General features: G+C 37.3%; 1 protein-coding gene across 4 annotated transcripts in view; it reads right to left on the bottom strand.

Moving 5' to 3' along the window:
• The window catches only part of AKAP6 (A-kinase anchoring protein 6), a 268,358-nt gene that overhangs the window by 64,718 nt on the left and 187,355 nt on the right, over positions 1 to 16,285 (bottom strand). For all 4 annotated transcript variants that reach the window (XM_087951804.1, XM_087951803.1, XM_087951805.1 and 1 more), the window contains one exon: positions 16,142 to 16,262. In XM_087951804.1, coding sequence (XP_087807930.1) covers positions 16,142 to 16,262 — 121 coding nt within the window. The remainder of the gene's footprint in view (positions 1 to 16,141; positions 16,263 to 16,285) is intronic.

Below are 16,285 nucleotides of genomic sequence, written 5' to 3'. Positions count from 1 at the left end.
ATGAACTTATCATGAGCAAGATTGACTGAATTCTATGGGACTTTGTTGCTGAATAGACATTTAAAGGTTGCATTGTCAGTATCTTGAACAATGGATTTAGAGTATCTCCATGGAGATCTCACTTTCACAAACAAACACTGATTCAATGAAATATCACATAAATAAATACTTATTCAATGAACTATCATACTTCATTTTGCTGAAAATGACACACTGCCAAGAAGGTCAAATAAATCCATCCCTTTACACAAAAAAGGTAGTGTGGAAGTTTTCAGCAACAAGAGTTGAAATCAGTTGATCTTTTTTCTTCTCATTGAATAATAAAGCTTATTTTTACTTACAATCTGAAAGAGAGAAAACATGTCTTTGTTTTCTTGTATTCAAACACAAATACAGTATGAAACACAATGAGACGATTGGGACCAGGATTTTCAAAGTTGATCTTTGTCTGAACTATTTACCCTTCTCTTTCTATGTTATTATTATAGCAACTTATAAAATTTAAGAACATTTAAATAAAACCTTTCTACACTTTCTAGGAACAAATAAAATTGAAAAATGGAGCATTAGCAAACCAGATGATTTCAGAAATAGGGTGTAAAAACAGAAATACTGTCCTCTATCTGATTCTCAATAGCATAATTCCTGAACATGTCACTAATAGCTACTGGTAGATAGGTCTGCTATAAATTAGACTAATCACCTTTTAGAATTATCTAACGTAATTGTGATTGCCAAATCTTGTAATAAAGTGTCTCTTATATTGTAAAGATTGAAAAAGACAACAGTGGAATGTGGAACGTGAGAGATAGAATCCAGTAGGCAAGTCATGAATGACTCATGAAGAATTTGGGTAACCAAGAAGAAACCACCTTGGCCCAGTTTAATTCTTTCCTCCCTATTTCTGTTTTATTTTATACATGTACTGTATATTACCTTGTAGTCAGGATCATGCTTTTGATTAGAAGATGTTCACACAAGGATTAATCAAGGAAAAAGAGCATTATACATTATCACTGGTAAAACAGAGGAGAGAAATATAAATTAGGCTATTCTAGGGCTTTTCTTCCCACACCTTCCTAATCACCTCTCCTCACTCACTGCCTTCTAATAATCTAACCTTAAAAGGAATGGTGCACAGAATCTTTCCTTTTGCATTGTAGACAAATTCAGAGCTTGATACACATTCTGAGTAGAAGGTGCACATGCTACACTCATGCTGACAATGGATAGGAGGTCATGCATTGCTATCCTCAACAATTATCATAATCTTCTTGAATTACATCTGTCTGTACTTGGATTTATATTCTGCCCTTCTTCTTGGATCTCAATGTAGCATACATACTTGTACTTTACCCAACTTTTCTCCATGACAATCTTGTGAGGTAGATTGAGTTGAAAATTAGTGACGGACCTCAAAGTCTCTCTGTTCCTATATAATCCTGCTCAGGATAAATATGTATAACAAGTAAGGTGTATACACTGAAAAAGTAAACATGAGGGTAACAGTATTATCTCTGATATTTCAAATACCCTTTTTTCACTTTTATAAAAAACAATCACGAACTGTGTTTAGGTCTTTATCAGAAGAAATGGCTGTTTAATGTGCAACACAACCTCTGGTGCACTGTTACAGGCTGAAGTCATATTTTATAAAAAGCTAAAGGCTGCAATTTTTGCCATTTAGGTTAAAAGTTTATTAGCAAACCATAATCAGTATCCTGATTGCAATTAAACAAGGCTCCCAAATGGGTCAACATGCTTAAGTGCGATCTGCAATCATTTAGATTTTAACATGATGGTTATTACTTATTACCAGGATGCACAATGAGATATTGATTACTTTTAACCTTTAGATCTAAGGATTCAGGAAAGGTCAAGGCAGTAGAGCAGCCTACCTTTCCCGTCTAGTAAACTTATGGCCTTTAACAGAATTCTAATGATTCTACTTGGCAAGGCAGATCTGAAATTAGTTTATTCTCTTGGAGACAGCTACCATGATCTATTTTGAAAAGTCTGCATGGGTAGCATATTTTATACTTTTCTGCTGGCTCTTGGACTTGTTGAAAATATGCAGGGGCCGTCTGATTAACTTCAGGTTCTGTTAATGTTAACTTCAGGAGTCACCCTCAAACAGTGGGACAGAGGGGGTAATCATGCCAGTAAATAAGAAGAAATGTTGCCAATACTCTTGTTTGTGGGAGAAAATATTTTTGCAGATTAAAAATGTACAGCTTACACATAGAATGATATACACAGAGTTGATAAACAGTGGGATGAATAAATGTATACTAAATTCCCCCAGCTTTCCTGGATCTGTTAAAATATTGTCTACCCATTTGCAAATTGGTAAAATTAAAACTACACTCACTGCTGGCTTCACTAAGCATGTAAGCTTTTTTGTCCTCCTAATTAGAATAAAATCATCTATTTGGACAAAGCTGTTATTCAAGATGAAATGATACAGGGAGGGCATTTGTTGAACTACCAGCTTTCTTTCACTTTGCTAACATTTGGAATGGCTTCGTGCATTTATACCCACAAACAGAACAGAACTCAGACTTCAGTTCCAGAAGAATTATGGGCAAGAGAAAACATATAACTGTTGTGTTACATTAATTTGCAGAACACTTGGCATTATCACTGCCAAGTAGTCAAATTGTTTCAGGTTGTTCCGGAAGGTTGTTATTAATAGCATGTTTTCTGAGGAAAGTTCTGTCTACTTTTGGAACTGCATTTCTGTTGCCAAGGAAACTCCTTAAGCACAGCATTCTCCGAGCACACTGCTGCTTTTGTTTGCCCGTATCCTATTCATATCATCTAAGTAAGCACTTTACGCATACTTCAGGCTGCAGTTTCAAACACTGAAGTATTATAGCTTCTGTTCACTGTTCTCTTCAAATATATTTCACCTCCTCCACGTTCAGTTTCCCAAATTATTTTAAGGTTATTTCCAACTATAAAGCAGAGAACTAGTCCATTCCCCCACACTTCACCACCAGAACACATTTTTCCATGCATTTGAATTATAGCTTCATGAGTTATAACATTACTCTTTAAGTGTTAATTATCTTTTCACTCCGAAATTAATGTAGTCATTTCCTACTGATTTCAGCCTACACTGTTATTGGAGCACAGAGCAAAACATGTCATTGAATTCTAAGCCAGAATTGTTGTTGTGATTAATCCTGGTCACATGGACCATCTCTGCCAAAAGGAGATCACTGAAGAAAGGTGACAAAGACAGTGATTTCCTGTCAGCAAAGACTACGACAGGGGCTGTCTAGAAGTGATGCAAATGAGGGAAACATTCACTATGGTTTGTTTGATCCACTTCAGGACATAGCATTGCACAGAGCTGGGAAAGAGGCACATGGAGCAGCAGCACACCCAGAGGAGAAAATGAGCTGTACCTTCAGAAGCACCGAAATCCTCTATCCTCATACATTTTACTAGTGAAAAGAAGAGATATAATTTGCCCACAAATGATTGCTGCCTTAAGCATATGATGCATCACTACAGGCTCATTCCTGTACAAGTAATAGATTTAATTCAGCAATAATCTATCCTGGACAACTTAGCAACTTATATGTTTATACTACCAATTAAAATACGATAGGAACAAGGTCCTCGGAAGTGTTTATTTTTGTTGGTGAATCCAATTTACTCATCAACCTTCTGGTGCATTCAGAACAGCATATTTAATGGGCAAATAGCAAAGTAATACACTAAAACATTGTCCCATCTATTCAGGAAATACTTCTGTTGGGACTGAGAAGAAAAACCTTCTCTATAGTGGATATTTCCCTGGAGATAACATTGGCCCCCATCTTGTTACTTTTACAAAAAGCCCTGAAGACATGGTTCTCTCTGGGGACCCCAGTTGATATGGAGCCCATCAAGTGGTTTCTTGAATTGTGTTTGTCACCGCCACAGAGCGGAGGGAATGGGATTATCTATGTATGTATGTAAATTATTATACACTACCCAGAATCACCATGTGTGAGTTGGGTGGCCATATAAATTTATTTAATAAGTTAATTAATATAATTATAATTACTACAATTTGCTTTTACAGGAAGGAAACTTGTAATTCTGTATCTGCCAGATATGGTAGACTACAGTTTTCAGAAATCCCTCCCATCTGAGACACAGAGACATAGAATAATAGATTTGGAAAAGACCATTTAAGCAGATATCCGAATTTAAGCACCCTCATCAAAAACAGAAGTTGTCTGGCCTCTGTCTGAATATCTAGTGAAAGAGAGACCATCTCCTTGGTTCCACTGATTGAGAAGGATTTTTAAATAACATTTCATCTCAATTTTCTATGATCTAAATCAAAATAAATTAATTAGTTCCCATGATTTGGAAATTATACTCTATTTATACAGTCTAAAATTGCATTTACATTTTTGTACCCACATCAAATTGCTGGCTCATATTCAGTTTCTATTCTAATATCTTTTTTATAGTCACCTTTTTATAGTCAGTGACTAAGCCAGCTATTCTACTGTATATTTACCCATTTGATTTTTATTTTATTGAAGAACTTTCACTTGTCTCAGTTATAGTTCATTTGGTTACTTTCAGCTAATTTCTCCAGTTTACCTGGATCATCCAGTTTTGTGTCATTTGCAAATTTCACTAGCATTCTCTCCATTTCTTCATCTAAGTCATTAAAGAAATATTGAAGTGTAGAAAACCCAGAATTAAACTTTGGGGCACCTTATTTAATCTAGTGTGGTAAAGCCATTGATGAAAACACTTCAAGTCAGCTTAGTATCTATTTAAATATAATATAATCCATTTAACTATCCTGCTAATGAGCATGCATAGGATATAAAATCAAGATATACTATGTCTATTATTACATCCCTATAATCTATTAGAAGTTATATGATCAAATACACAATACAATTAGCATACCAATATTTGTTCTTAAGAAATGCATGCTTATTTCTGTATAGTTTCAAATTGCTTATGAATCAATCTCTTTATGATTTCCTTTAGGTAAGTGCAAGCTTTATTTATAGTCAACAATCATACTGGAAAAATATAAAGAATGTAAGAACAATAAAAGAGGAAGATCCATAAGGAACTAATAATGTTTATTAATCTCACTCATGAGCCAAAAAATAAACATATTATTATGTTAATATTTAATAATTACAGACATTAATCATTAGTCTCCTAATGGCAATTACACAAACCAAAAAGGATGTATTTTTCCCATGTTGTAACAATCATGAACACTTAATGGTAAATAGATTACTAGGTTATTAATAGTTACTAGTTAGTATTTGGATTATTATCCTTCCATAGCATCCACAAAATAAAGGAGATTGTGATCCAGTCACTGTGAAATTGACACTGAGGCCATATTATTTCAATTATCCATTGACCTTTCTAATAAAACCAGCTATGGGATTAAAGTTCATACTGTGACAGACCAAATTCAAGTCCTTCCCCCTGAGATGATTGGTAATTATTCAAGTAAGTAAAACGAAAAACCCTTCCTACCTAGATATTAATTTTACACAGAATGTAAGGTGACAAACCCTCATATAGGCTTTTTTAGAAGCAATTGATTCCTGATTCCAGTTGTAGCAAGAAAACAAAGGCATATTCTGGGGGATTCAGAAACTAGACCTTAACAAATTACATTAGACCAGTTCCATGGGTCTTAGGTTACTGTAGGAAAAGAGATGAGAACTAAAAAGCAAAAAAATAATAAAAAAACTTTGGTTTTAAAGATGTCTAGGACAGTGGACAGTTAGTCTCCTGATCTTTGATACCTGTGAAATGTAGAACAGCATTAATAAACCCATGGCTCATATTGTTTTGTTTCCTCCAGACAACAGCAGGTTGAAAAATAATGGATTTATAGTGATGTTATTTATTATTCACTGTTACTTAATTCTCCAATAACGAAAAGCAAGCCTTTTGGTGATGAATACTATATTTGACTTAGAGAAGTTATTAATGAGCCTATCCTTTTGCATGCACAACAAAACATAGTCACCGAACCAGTAGTAACACCAGTTGAATCCCACCCCTGATCTCATCCAAGAAGTTTCTAGGGTTCTAGGGTCTAAGGTTGAAATTTCTAGGGTTTCCAGGGTCTAAGGTTGACATTCTTGCACTGTTTTTTTCTACATGCATGATTCAACTAGATTGAAATTTTTGGAGATGGTGATGGTAGAGATGATTTATTTCTATGTCTTAAAACGTAACGGTTCCCCCTTATATGCGTGCTAATTGTTTCCGGTTCTAGGGGCAGTGCTCATCTTTGTTTCTAAGCCGAAGAGCCAGCGCTGTCCAAAGATGTCTCCATGGTCATGTGGCCGGCATGACTAAATGCCAAAGGTGCATGCAGAGCTGTTACCTTCCCACCAAAGTAGTTGCTATTTTTCTACTTGCATTTTTTTACATGCTTTCAAACTGCTAGGTTGGGAGAAGCTGGGACAAGTAACGGGATCTCACTCCATTACATGGTGCTAGGGATTCGAATTACTCAACTGCCGACCTTCTGATCAACAAGCTCAGCGTGATTGTACTATTTCAGTCTCAGTATGAACTAATCCAGTCTCAGGCTGACTGTTTCAGATCCTGACAGAAGAAGCTCTCACTGTCAATGATTTCAACATGAAATACAAAGAATAAAACTAATAAATTGCCATTCTAGAAATAGAGTGTATTTTAACATTATTGACATTATTGACCATAAAACAAGAGATTGAGAGCCAGCTTGGTGTAGCAATTAAAGAAATTAGATTAAAAACTAGGAGACTATGATTTCTAGTCCTGCCTTGGGCATGAAGCCAGATGCATGACCTTGGGCAAGTCACTTTCTCTCAGCTCTAGGAAGAAGGTAATGGCAAACCATGTCTGAACAACTTTGCCAAGAAAACTGCAGGGACTTGTCCAGTCAGTCTCTGAGAATTGGACACGATTGAACAGAAGAGAAAAAGAGAGGGACACACTATAACAATTACAATCATCGGGGGGGGGGGATTTTAGTGCATGTAAAAGTTCCACTGATTTAAATGCCAGAACATATTTCTCATTAGCTGTGATGATTAGAAGCAACCAGAGAACGGTTCCTGTTGAGGATCATAATTGATGGGCACATTTGGGAATAGGTGGTCCTGCTGATATATGGTTCCAACTCTACATATATTTAATGTAAACCTGTTTGTCCAATGTTAATTACTCTCCCCTCCAGCTACTATTTACCTCACCCAAGGGAAAAAGCAGGTAGCTGTTTTTTAATCTAACTTTCTTTAGAAAGCTTTCACTTTTTTCCACAAATTTTAATGCCATTTAGCCAAGGGAACAACCTATCTTTTATAGGACAGCTTTGTGTTTAAGCTCTCCTGTTATTAAATCAACATATTCTTTATAAATCATTATGCCAGTAGCAGCATTTTTTGAACCCACCACACACACCTCCTTACTGAAGGTTTAATCAGGGCAGATTTTATATAATATGTATTTCAAGCACCTCAAATGTTTTCATAATCAAACCTTCAAATGTCAGAGGAGATGCCAACATTTTTTATATTGGTAAAGAAATGTTTAGTTAATTTTATTCCCTACATGCTAACAATTTTAACAATCATATCTTAAGAATTTAATGGGGTTTTAATCTAACGCACAATTAATCTTCTGGGGAAAATGTAAGGAATTATCATTATCTAGTACACTCATTTCTAATCTCCATAGCTCCAATAAACCCTTATTTGCTTAAATTTTGAATGCTCCAAGCAGAAATCTTGTATCAATACAGAGATTTCTATTAAAGGATTAACAAGAGGATCTTCCATGCTTGGGCCGGATCCCTATAATACTTCTTGAAGATAATTGCCACTGGAACTTTATAGAATGTTTGTGTGATCAGATCCATATTTTTGATACACAAGCAAAATCTAGCTAACATTTAGCTGTGCAATATGCTGGTTTATTAGAATAAACAAGACATATCCAAAATATTTAATTTTGGTTGTGTGTTTTAAAAGCAAAATAATGACTATGAAACACGTGTTAGTTGAACATTGAAAGACAAACTCATGCAGCGGTCAAACACAAACTCATGCAGAGCTGTGTATGCATTATCACTAAATGGATATTAATATCAGTCTTTACCACACAGGCAAATCAAAAGTTGATACATAATTATCCAAACTCTTTACTTGTTGCATTGCTTGACCAATATTGCTACCATTTTCATTTTCTTATCCCACTCTCAGTCAAAATAACCAAACGTTCTGCAGCTTTGTGTCTGAAACAGTGGTTGACTGACTCAGGCGCTCACTGTTATAATACACACCCCTGCCTGAGAAGGCATGAGAAGGGCTATGAAAATATCAATAGACCCCACACATTCTGGTCAAAAACTGTTTCAGCTTCCTCCCTCAAAATGATATTACAGGGCATTGCATGCCAAAATAACTAGACACAAGGACAGTCCTGTTCCCCATGCCATCACTCTGCTAACTAATTCCCACAACATTATCTTATGCCCTGGGATATCAATCTGTCTAGCAGGGCATTATTATTATTATTATTATTATTATTATTATTATTATTATTATTATTATTATTATTATTATTGTTGTTGTTGTTGTTGTTGTTGTTGTTGTTATCCTTGTCATCTTTTCTATTACCTATTTTCTAGCTTCTTATGCCTATTATTTAGATGTTTATATCTTATAATTTATATTGATTGTTTTTATTTAATATCCTATGGCTATCACTGAGTGTTGTATCTTATGATTTATATTATTGTATTTCATGATTATGATCATGATTTATCACTTGTTGCTTGTATGTATACTGAGAGCTTATGTACAGGAAACAAATTCCTTATGAGTCCAATCACACTTGGCCAATAAAAATTTTGAATTTGAATTAATTCTAATTCTAATTAGAAACATTATTGGCTAGGCAACCTAGTAAGCAGGAAATGTCAAATGTTTACTTCTCAACATTCAATTCTTTGGCATGCTGGAAACCAGTAGATTATAACAAGAAACCCAACTGTGTATTGTCCATGTGATGAGGATCATTTTTATGTCAGACTACAATCTAATGCCATCTGATTGAAGGTTTCAAATACTTACAGACTTGTTTTTTTTTTTTAAAAAAAACAATATTGTATTCTAATGCCCTCCAGAGGCAACAGAAGGAGAATTCTTTGGATATGAAAACAATTAAAGATTAAGCCAAGGGGCAACAAAACATGACTGAGTTCTATGTCTTTTTTTTTTTTTTTAAAGACATGCTCTCTGCATCTATCAGCATAAAATAAGAGGGCAGAGAAGTTGATATGAATCAGTATGAGATCTAAAAAAACCATCACGATGAACGTATGCTGAACTGTGAATTTACAGAGCATTTTTTCATACTCAGTCTGGCTATTTCTATATTGTTATTACACTTTTAATGCATACTCTTGTCTTGCAATGTACTTGTTTTATTATAGATCTTTCTCATTTATAGACTCCATAGAGGCAAAGATTACTGCTGGCAGTAGTGATAACACAGCATGTAACCAGGCAGAGAAGCTTTGCTGAGCTGGCTCAGAGGTGCAATTACTTATCAGTTCAATATCTGGAAAGAAAATTCTGTGGATTTAAGAAACTCATCACAAGAAAAGAGAAAGTGCAATGAACTTGTTGGTGTAGGGGAATATCATGAATTAAAAAGATTGTTCATCAGATAGCACTTGTCCACAGAAATATTCATGGTATAGTTCTGTAAGAAGATGGCCAGGACAAACAATTCAAATATTTAGTCCATACTGACCAACACTGAAAAGTATGAGGATTGATATGTAAATTCTGTACCAAAAAGATGAACATTTTCTACTTCAAAGCTCAATTTCTGTTCTCAAGTGAGCCCTCACGTGGTGACAGATAGCATTAATCAATTCTCCAGCAAGGCTTGAAATGAATAATCTTCCACTTGCAATAAATGGCAGCTATCAATACATGGATATGTTTTAACAAGAGGCATTAATCACTTGAAATTGACTTCAGTTCTCATCATGCTCATCTTCAACAACAACATCTTCAAATACCTAGACCTAATTTTATTATTTAATGTATAAAATGATGTTAAAAGTTTTCATCAAGAACATATCACAAGTTCTGAGAATTTAATTCAATTTTATAAACATCTTAAAATTTTCATATTTTATAATGTGACTCATAACAAATTTTGAATGTGATTATTGTGCTAAAAGTGTTGCTGGATTTTGCCAATCCTGAAGTCTGAGCCAAGACTTTAAGTTTCATCTCACCTTAGCTTGGTTCATACATTACAGTCATCCCCTTTGTTCATTCATAAGAAAGAACTAGAGTGAGAATGAGCTCCAAATTTACTTTCTAAATCTGACCAAATTCGGAATATATCTGTTCTTATATTGGAAAATTCTCACATATTACTTTGCACCTCTAGCAGCCAATCATCTGGTTGCTATAGGATTCCATGCAGGCAACTGGATGGAATCCTATAGGACTTGGTGCTAGCTAATTTCTCTTCAACCAGCACTGAACCAGCAAGTGAAGCCTAACCTCTGCAGGCCAATGTAATACAATTTACTGCCTGGTAAGTGTGCATAAGATTATCCAATATAACTAACTTTCCTCCTCAGATGCCAGACGTGGAAGATCAATAAAATATTCTTCCATAAAATATTATCTCTCTATATAATACATGTTGCTTTATATTGTACTGTAGTTAGTTTTATATTAGGGATACTCTTTTTTCTAGTATAAGGCATGCATTCATTTTTGTGTGGCCAATTAGAACTATATTTCAAAAATCCATATATGAGGCCAGAATAAAACATAAATTTATTTTCACATGCTATCTTCTTTGTTTAAAATATTCTAAGACATAATAGATCCCTATGTGGAAAGGAAGATGCCTTATGTTCAGGCATTAAAAAAGCAAAGGAGCAAGAGACATCATTACATATGTATACTGGATAATTGAGAAACGCAAAAAATACCTTCCAAAATTCAGTATGTGCTTCACTGATCATAGAAAAGCCTTTGACTGTGTTGCCAGTCTGGATAATGTGTTTATGAAAATGGAAATCCCAGACCATCTTAAACATATATGTAGATGAGGAATCCATAATCCAGATAGAGCAGGGGTGGGCAAACTTTTTGGCTCAGGGGCCACATTGACTTTTAAAATTTGACAGATGGGCCGGGTCAGCACAAGATTTTTTGGGAATCGCCCCCCCTTCCACCCCTTCTTCTCCTCCTTCCCCTCCCCTCGGAGGCCCCTGAGTCAGGAGTTGCTACCACCGGCGCAGCTCCGCGCGGCTCCAGTCCCGCGTTGCCTCGGGAAGGGAAAGGCAAAAAGGAAGAGCCGCGGCGGCGCTTTGCAATGGCAGCAGCGGCACCGGAGGCTCAGGCTCAGCGGCTCCTGGTTTTGCCTTTCCCTTCCCAAGGCAACGCGGGACTGGAGCCACGCGGAGCTGCGCCGGCGGTAGCAACTCCTGACAGCCCCAGCCGGACACCTGAGCGGAGCCCGGGCAGAACTGCCTGTTGCTGCTGCGGGCGCTGCTGCGGGCGTCTGGCTGCCCAAGTAAAGAACCGCACCAGCTCAGGGCAACTGTGAGGAGCAAGAGGGGAAGCCAAGGTGCTCATTTCATAGCAGTCAACTTCGCTCTCTTTTGCTCCAGTTAGGTGCTCCCGGCATGCACAAGGAGCATGAAGGGAGGCAAACACTGCACGGATGCGTTTTAAAAGTCAGAGAACTTTGCCCAAGACTTCTCGTGTATTCAGGGGCTACACCTCTCCCAACGATGAGTTGGTGGCGATCTAACAAAACGTCTTCCAGCTCTTAAAGATTGACTTTAAGAGCGCCCCCATGGAAGAAGCCAAGAACGAGAACAAAAGTAGAGGCGGCGGGGGCAACAAGGGCATGTGATGGGTCCCTCCATGGTCCCCTCCCAGGTGACAGTCAGGGCTTTGGCACCTACTTTTTTCCTGAGAGGTGCGGTGTCTGCCTCCCTTCATACTCCTTGTGGAGGGACACATATGCCCCGTCACCACTGCCGCCACTACGTTTGCTCAGCTTCTTCCATGGGGGCACTCTTAAAGTCGACCTTTAAGTGGTCCCGGAACATCTGCCCACCTGCCCGGCACCCGCCCTCCCGGAGCACGCTTTCTTCCTTCTCCTGGAGAACGTGCCTCTTCCAGCCCGGCCTGGCCTGGCCAGCCAGCAGGTGACCACATGTCCTGGGGCTTGTCGCGAGATGCCTGCAGCATGCTCTGTTCTATGTGTCAGGCCCAGCAAGTCCGAGCAGCCGGCGCATAGAACAGGGTGGTGCCGGACCATTGGAGAAGCGGAGCAAAGCCGGAGATTAGTAGCTGCCTCTTTCGGCGCAGAAAGCTTCCCCAACCAGCAGGCTGGTCTCCTCCTTCTCTGCCTGTTCGTTCTGTATGGCCAAGGAGGAGGAGACCAGCCGAGAAGCGTGCTACCGGCGGGGCCACGCGGCGCAGGACAACACGCCACTGCCCGGCCCTGGCGAGGGAAAGCAGTGGGCGTTCCCCGGGCGGCGACATCGGCCCCGCCACCAGGGAAGCAGCTGCCCAGCTCCGTGTTGTGTGTGTGATTTTTTGGCGCACGGCGCGGGGTCTCTTTTGGCCGGCCCCGATTTTTTTTTCAGAGGGGAATATTGTTTTTTCAGAGGCGGGCCATATTAAAATGACCAACGGGCCGGATGTGGCCCGCAGGCTGTAGTTTGCCCACCCCTGAGATAGAGCATGATGAAATGGACAGCTTCTGGGTCTGCAAAAGAGTGAGGTTGGGCTCTATTCTCTTTCCTTATTATTTAACCTTTCCTTATTATTTAACCTACATTTATATTTATATTCAGCATATAGGAAGGAATATCCTGATTTGGAAGAAATGAGAAGATTTTAAAACTGAAGGGAAGAAACAGGGATAACCTGTTCTATACTGATGGCATCCGAAGGCATCCCATTGATAAACTGAGAATGCCTAGTAATGAAAATCAAAGAGTACAATGAAAAAATGGGAATAGGATTAAACATAAAGAGGACCACCTACTGACTACAAAAGTAACCAGGCTCAAATTATCATACTTTGAACACTTTATGAGAAAACCTAATGTACCTCTCTTAAGAGGCCTATCAATTAGGAAAGGTGGAAGAAAAGAGAAAGAATGTCCAACAGCAAGGTGGATGGACTCAACTTAAATAGTGATAGGTGCACTGTTGGAACGTCTGAAGGATCAAAGGAGGAACAGATCATATTGGAAAAAACCTATCTATGCACTCAGTAAAAAAATCTGACTTGTTGGTTGATCATCATCATTAATACGTTTGCTTTATATTAAATCATTTGCTATTTATCCCATTAAAAATATTGGGACACTTTTCAAAGGTGCTTGGAAGTCATAACCTCTATGTTTAGTAGCCAAACACTATAGTATCTGTTTTATATTTTATTTTTATTTGGTTTCAATTATATATATTGTTTTAATTTTTATGATGTCTTTAATGTTAAGACAGTAACCAAATCAGCATAGCTGAATTCTTTGCAAGAAAAATATCCAAGTTCTCTATTAGGACTAACTTCAAAAGGAAAAATAATGATTTACAGCATTTGGAGTGCACAAATAGCACCTGCTGACCCTTCCTTAAATCTTGTTTAAAGTATTGCTAACAGGTGCTATATGAGTACCCTGCATGCTCCACATTACCTTTTTGTCTTCTAATCAGGATTGCTGTGCAGTCCTACCGCTTATAGTATTTTGCAGTGCAATTCAAACTTATTCCTGAACTAAAGACTGTTATGACTAAAACTGCATGCAGCATTTCTCTGCTATCACTGAATATTCATATCAGCTTTCTTCCAGATGTAGCATCATATTCCCAAATCAAATCTTACATTGCTATTTTTAACCCAAAATAATCTAATCACTCAATATCTGATTATTTTAAGTGTTTGCTGGGATTTGAATATTCTTTAAGTATCTCTGGAATATTTTCTATCAATCTGAGATGGTTTTCATTTCATGTACATTTGATGCCTCCATTTTAAGTCAAAGAGTACCCTTTTAAAATTTTCTAGTGTTATTTTATAGACATATTGCAGTATTGGTTTAAAAAAAACAGATACTTTAGCTTTATTATATTTGAACAATTTATTTTTATTATTTATCATATATACACTCTAAGTACCTAAATGTCAATATTACAGAGACACAAGAATATTAAGTAATTATCCCAAAAGAATTTGTGGATCAAAAGGGACTGAATAGGAACCTGGTCTGTTCTAACACAAGTAATAGCAATAGCACTTAGACTTATAGTCACTTTACAGTGCTTTACACTATAGCTCTCTCTAGGTGGTTTATTGCCCCCCAACAACCTGGGCCCTCGTTTTACCAACTTCAGAAGGAAGAAAGGTTGAGTCAACCTTGAGCTGCTCAGAATCAAACTCCTGGAGTGAGCAGTGAGTTAGACTGCAATACTGCATTCTAACCACTACGCCACCACAGCTCTTAAGTAATGTAGGTGTGCACCTTTAAGTCAGAATTGCCAGGGTAATTCCAAGATGGCCTATGAAAGGAAGATTATGGTTGGTGTCCCCACCCCATCCCATCCCATCCTTTTTTTTTTTGGTTCCTTCAAGTCAGTGTTAAGTCATAATTGCCTGGATTAGTATCTGTAGTTATCTTGGTAAGATTTTCAGAAGTAGTTTGGCATTGGCTTCTTCCTAGGGCTGAGAGACTGACTGGCCCAAGATCTCCCAGCTGGGTTTATCCCTATGGCAGTACTAGAATTCCTGGTACTAGAATTCCTCTCCTTTACCACTACACCAAACTGACTCTCCATTACAAGTGATACTATGCATAATTAGTTTCTGAGCATTTAGAAATCATTCATGGGGCTAAACTTCATCTTGGGAGTTCTAAATAAGGACTCCCAATGTTGGTAATATGTGGGTATATTACACCATTTTGATTCTGTTTCATTTTGATCCGTTCTTAATATATGAAACTTGAGAAGTGCAATCATCAGTATTAAAAAGTACAAAATAAAAAGTCTACTGTGAACTTGCATATAAGAGTGTCTATAGAAATTATTATATGGTTTATACTCTTATTGTTTTATTTTAGGTATGCATTCAACTGACCTAAGATGGCTGAAACTGTTTGGGTTGTGGCATATAAATACTGTTTCATAGTGCTTTCTTTCTCAGCCTATTATGTTCTTGGGCAATAGAGGTATTGTGTCATTTGCACAATGACATCATGATGTGCACAATGTCATTTTGACACCAAAGTGGTTTACCGTGCCTTTGCCAAGAGAGGCTTTGTACAACATTATGCACTTCATATATCAAACAACTATAGATAGTGCTGGCCATTAATGTATTGTACTATTGTAATATTGTATCTCAGAAAAGCTAAGAAAATTAAGACTATTACTCAATGGATAGTTGGGCTTCCCCTACACGGGAAGCCCAACTATCCATCCATCTATTCACCTATCCATCCATCCTAGTAAGAAAAGGATTGTTTTCCCTGTCTCTTTCTCTCTGTATTAAATAAAAAGATTCATAATCAAGGCAAGCATGTATAGATTGTTTTTTTTCATTCATAACAATTGTGCATTCTTAAAAAGAGAGCATCTGCTTTCAAAATCACTAATATAAGTTATATTGGAAGAATTGTGTATCCTGAAACAATAGATTCACTAAAAAGAATGAAAGATGATAGAAATTCTGAAAATAGTTCTTATCAGAGCACATTTTCTAAATGCTACAATCATTTTTTACTTTGTGTTGTTTCAGTCTATTTAAGAATGCAGTTTCATCCATTTCAATTCATCCAATGACAAATCTTTGTCCTCCTATAGGATTATACCAAATGGAATGTGATGAAGGGAACTTTCTTACAATTATGATGTCGGCACAGGCTTGTCAGCACAGAGGGGATGGAAATGAGGTTGGGGACAGGGGAGGGAATTCTAATAGACACCATGATATATACAATGAACACAGAGCTATCCTGTGAGAGAAAGACATGTCAAACTCATCAGATCTTCTATAGCAAGGTAAAGGCAGCAACAAAAGCTCTAACCTTGTAAAGATGCAGCTGCTGCTCCTCTGACATCATCAGGTCATGGCTGTCGATCACTATGGATTCCATGTCAATCAGCCAATCCCAGAGCTCCTGGTATTCTGAATCAAAGTCCAAAAGGCTGCAGATAAAGAAAGAAAAAAA

This window comes from Notechis scutatus, chromosome 1 (genome assembly GCF_049901735.1).
Source record: "Notechis scutatus isolate UNSWTSFEM ecotype Mainland chromosome 1, rNotScu1.2, whole genome shotgun sequence".
Classification (NCBI taxonomy): Eukaryota; Metazoa; Chordata; class Lepidosauria; order Squamata; family Elapidae; genus Notechis; species Notechis scutatus.
The sequence above is the reverse complement of the archived record's forward strand: the minus strand, read 5'-3'. Positions and strand labels throughout refer to the sequence as shown.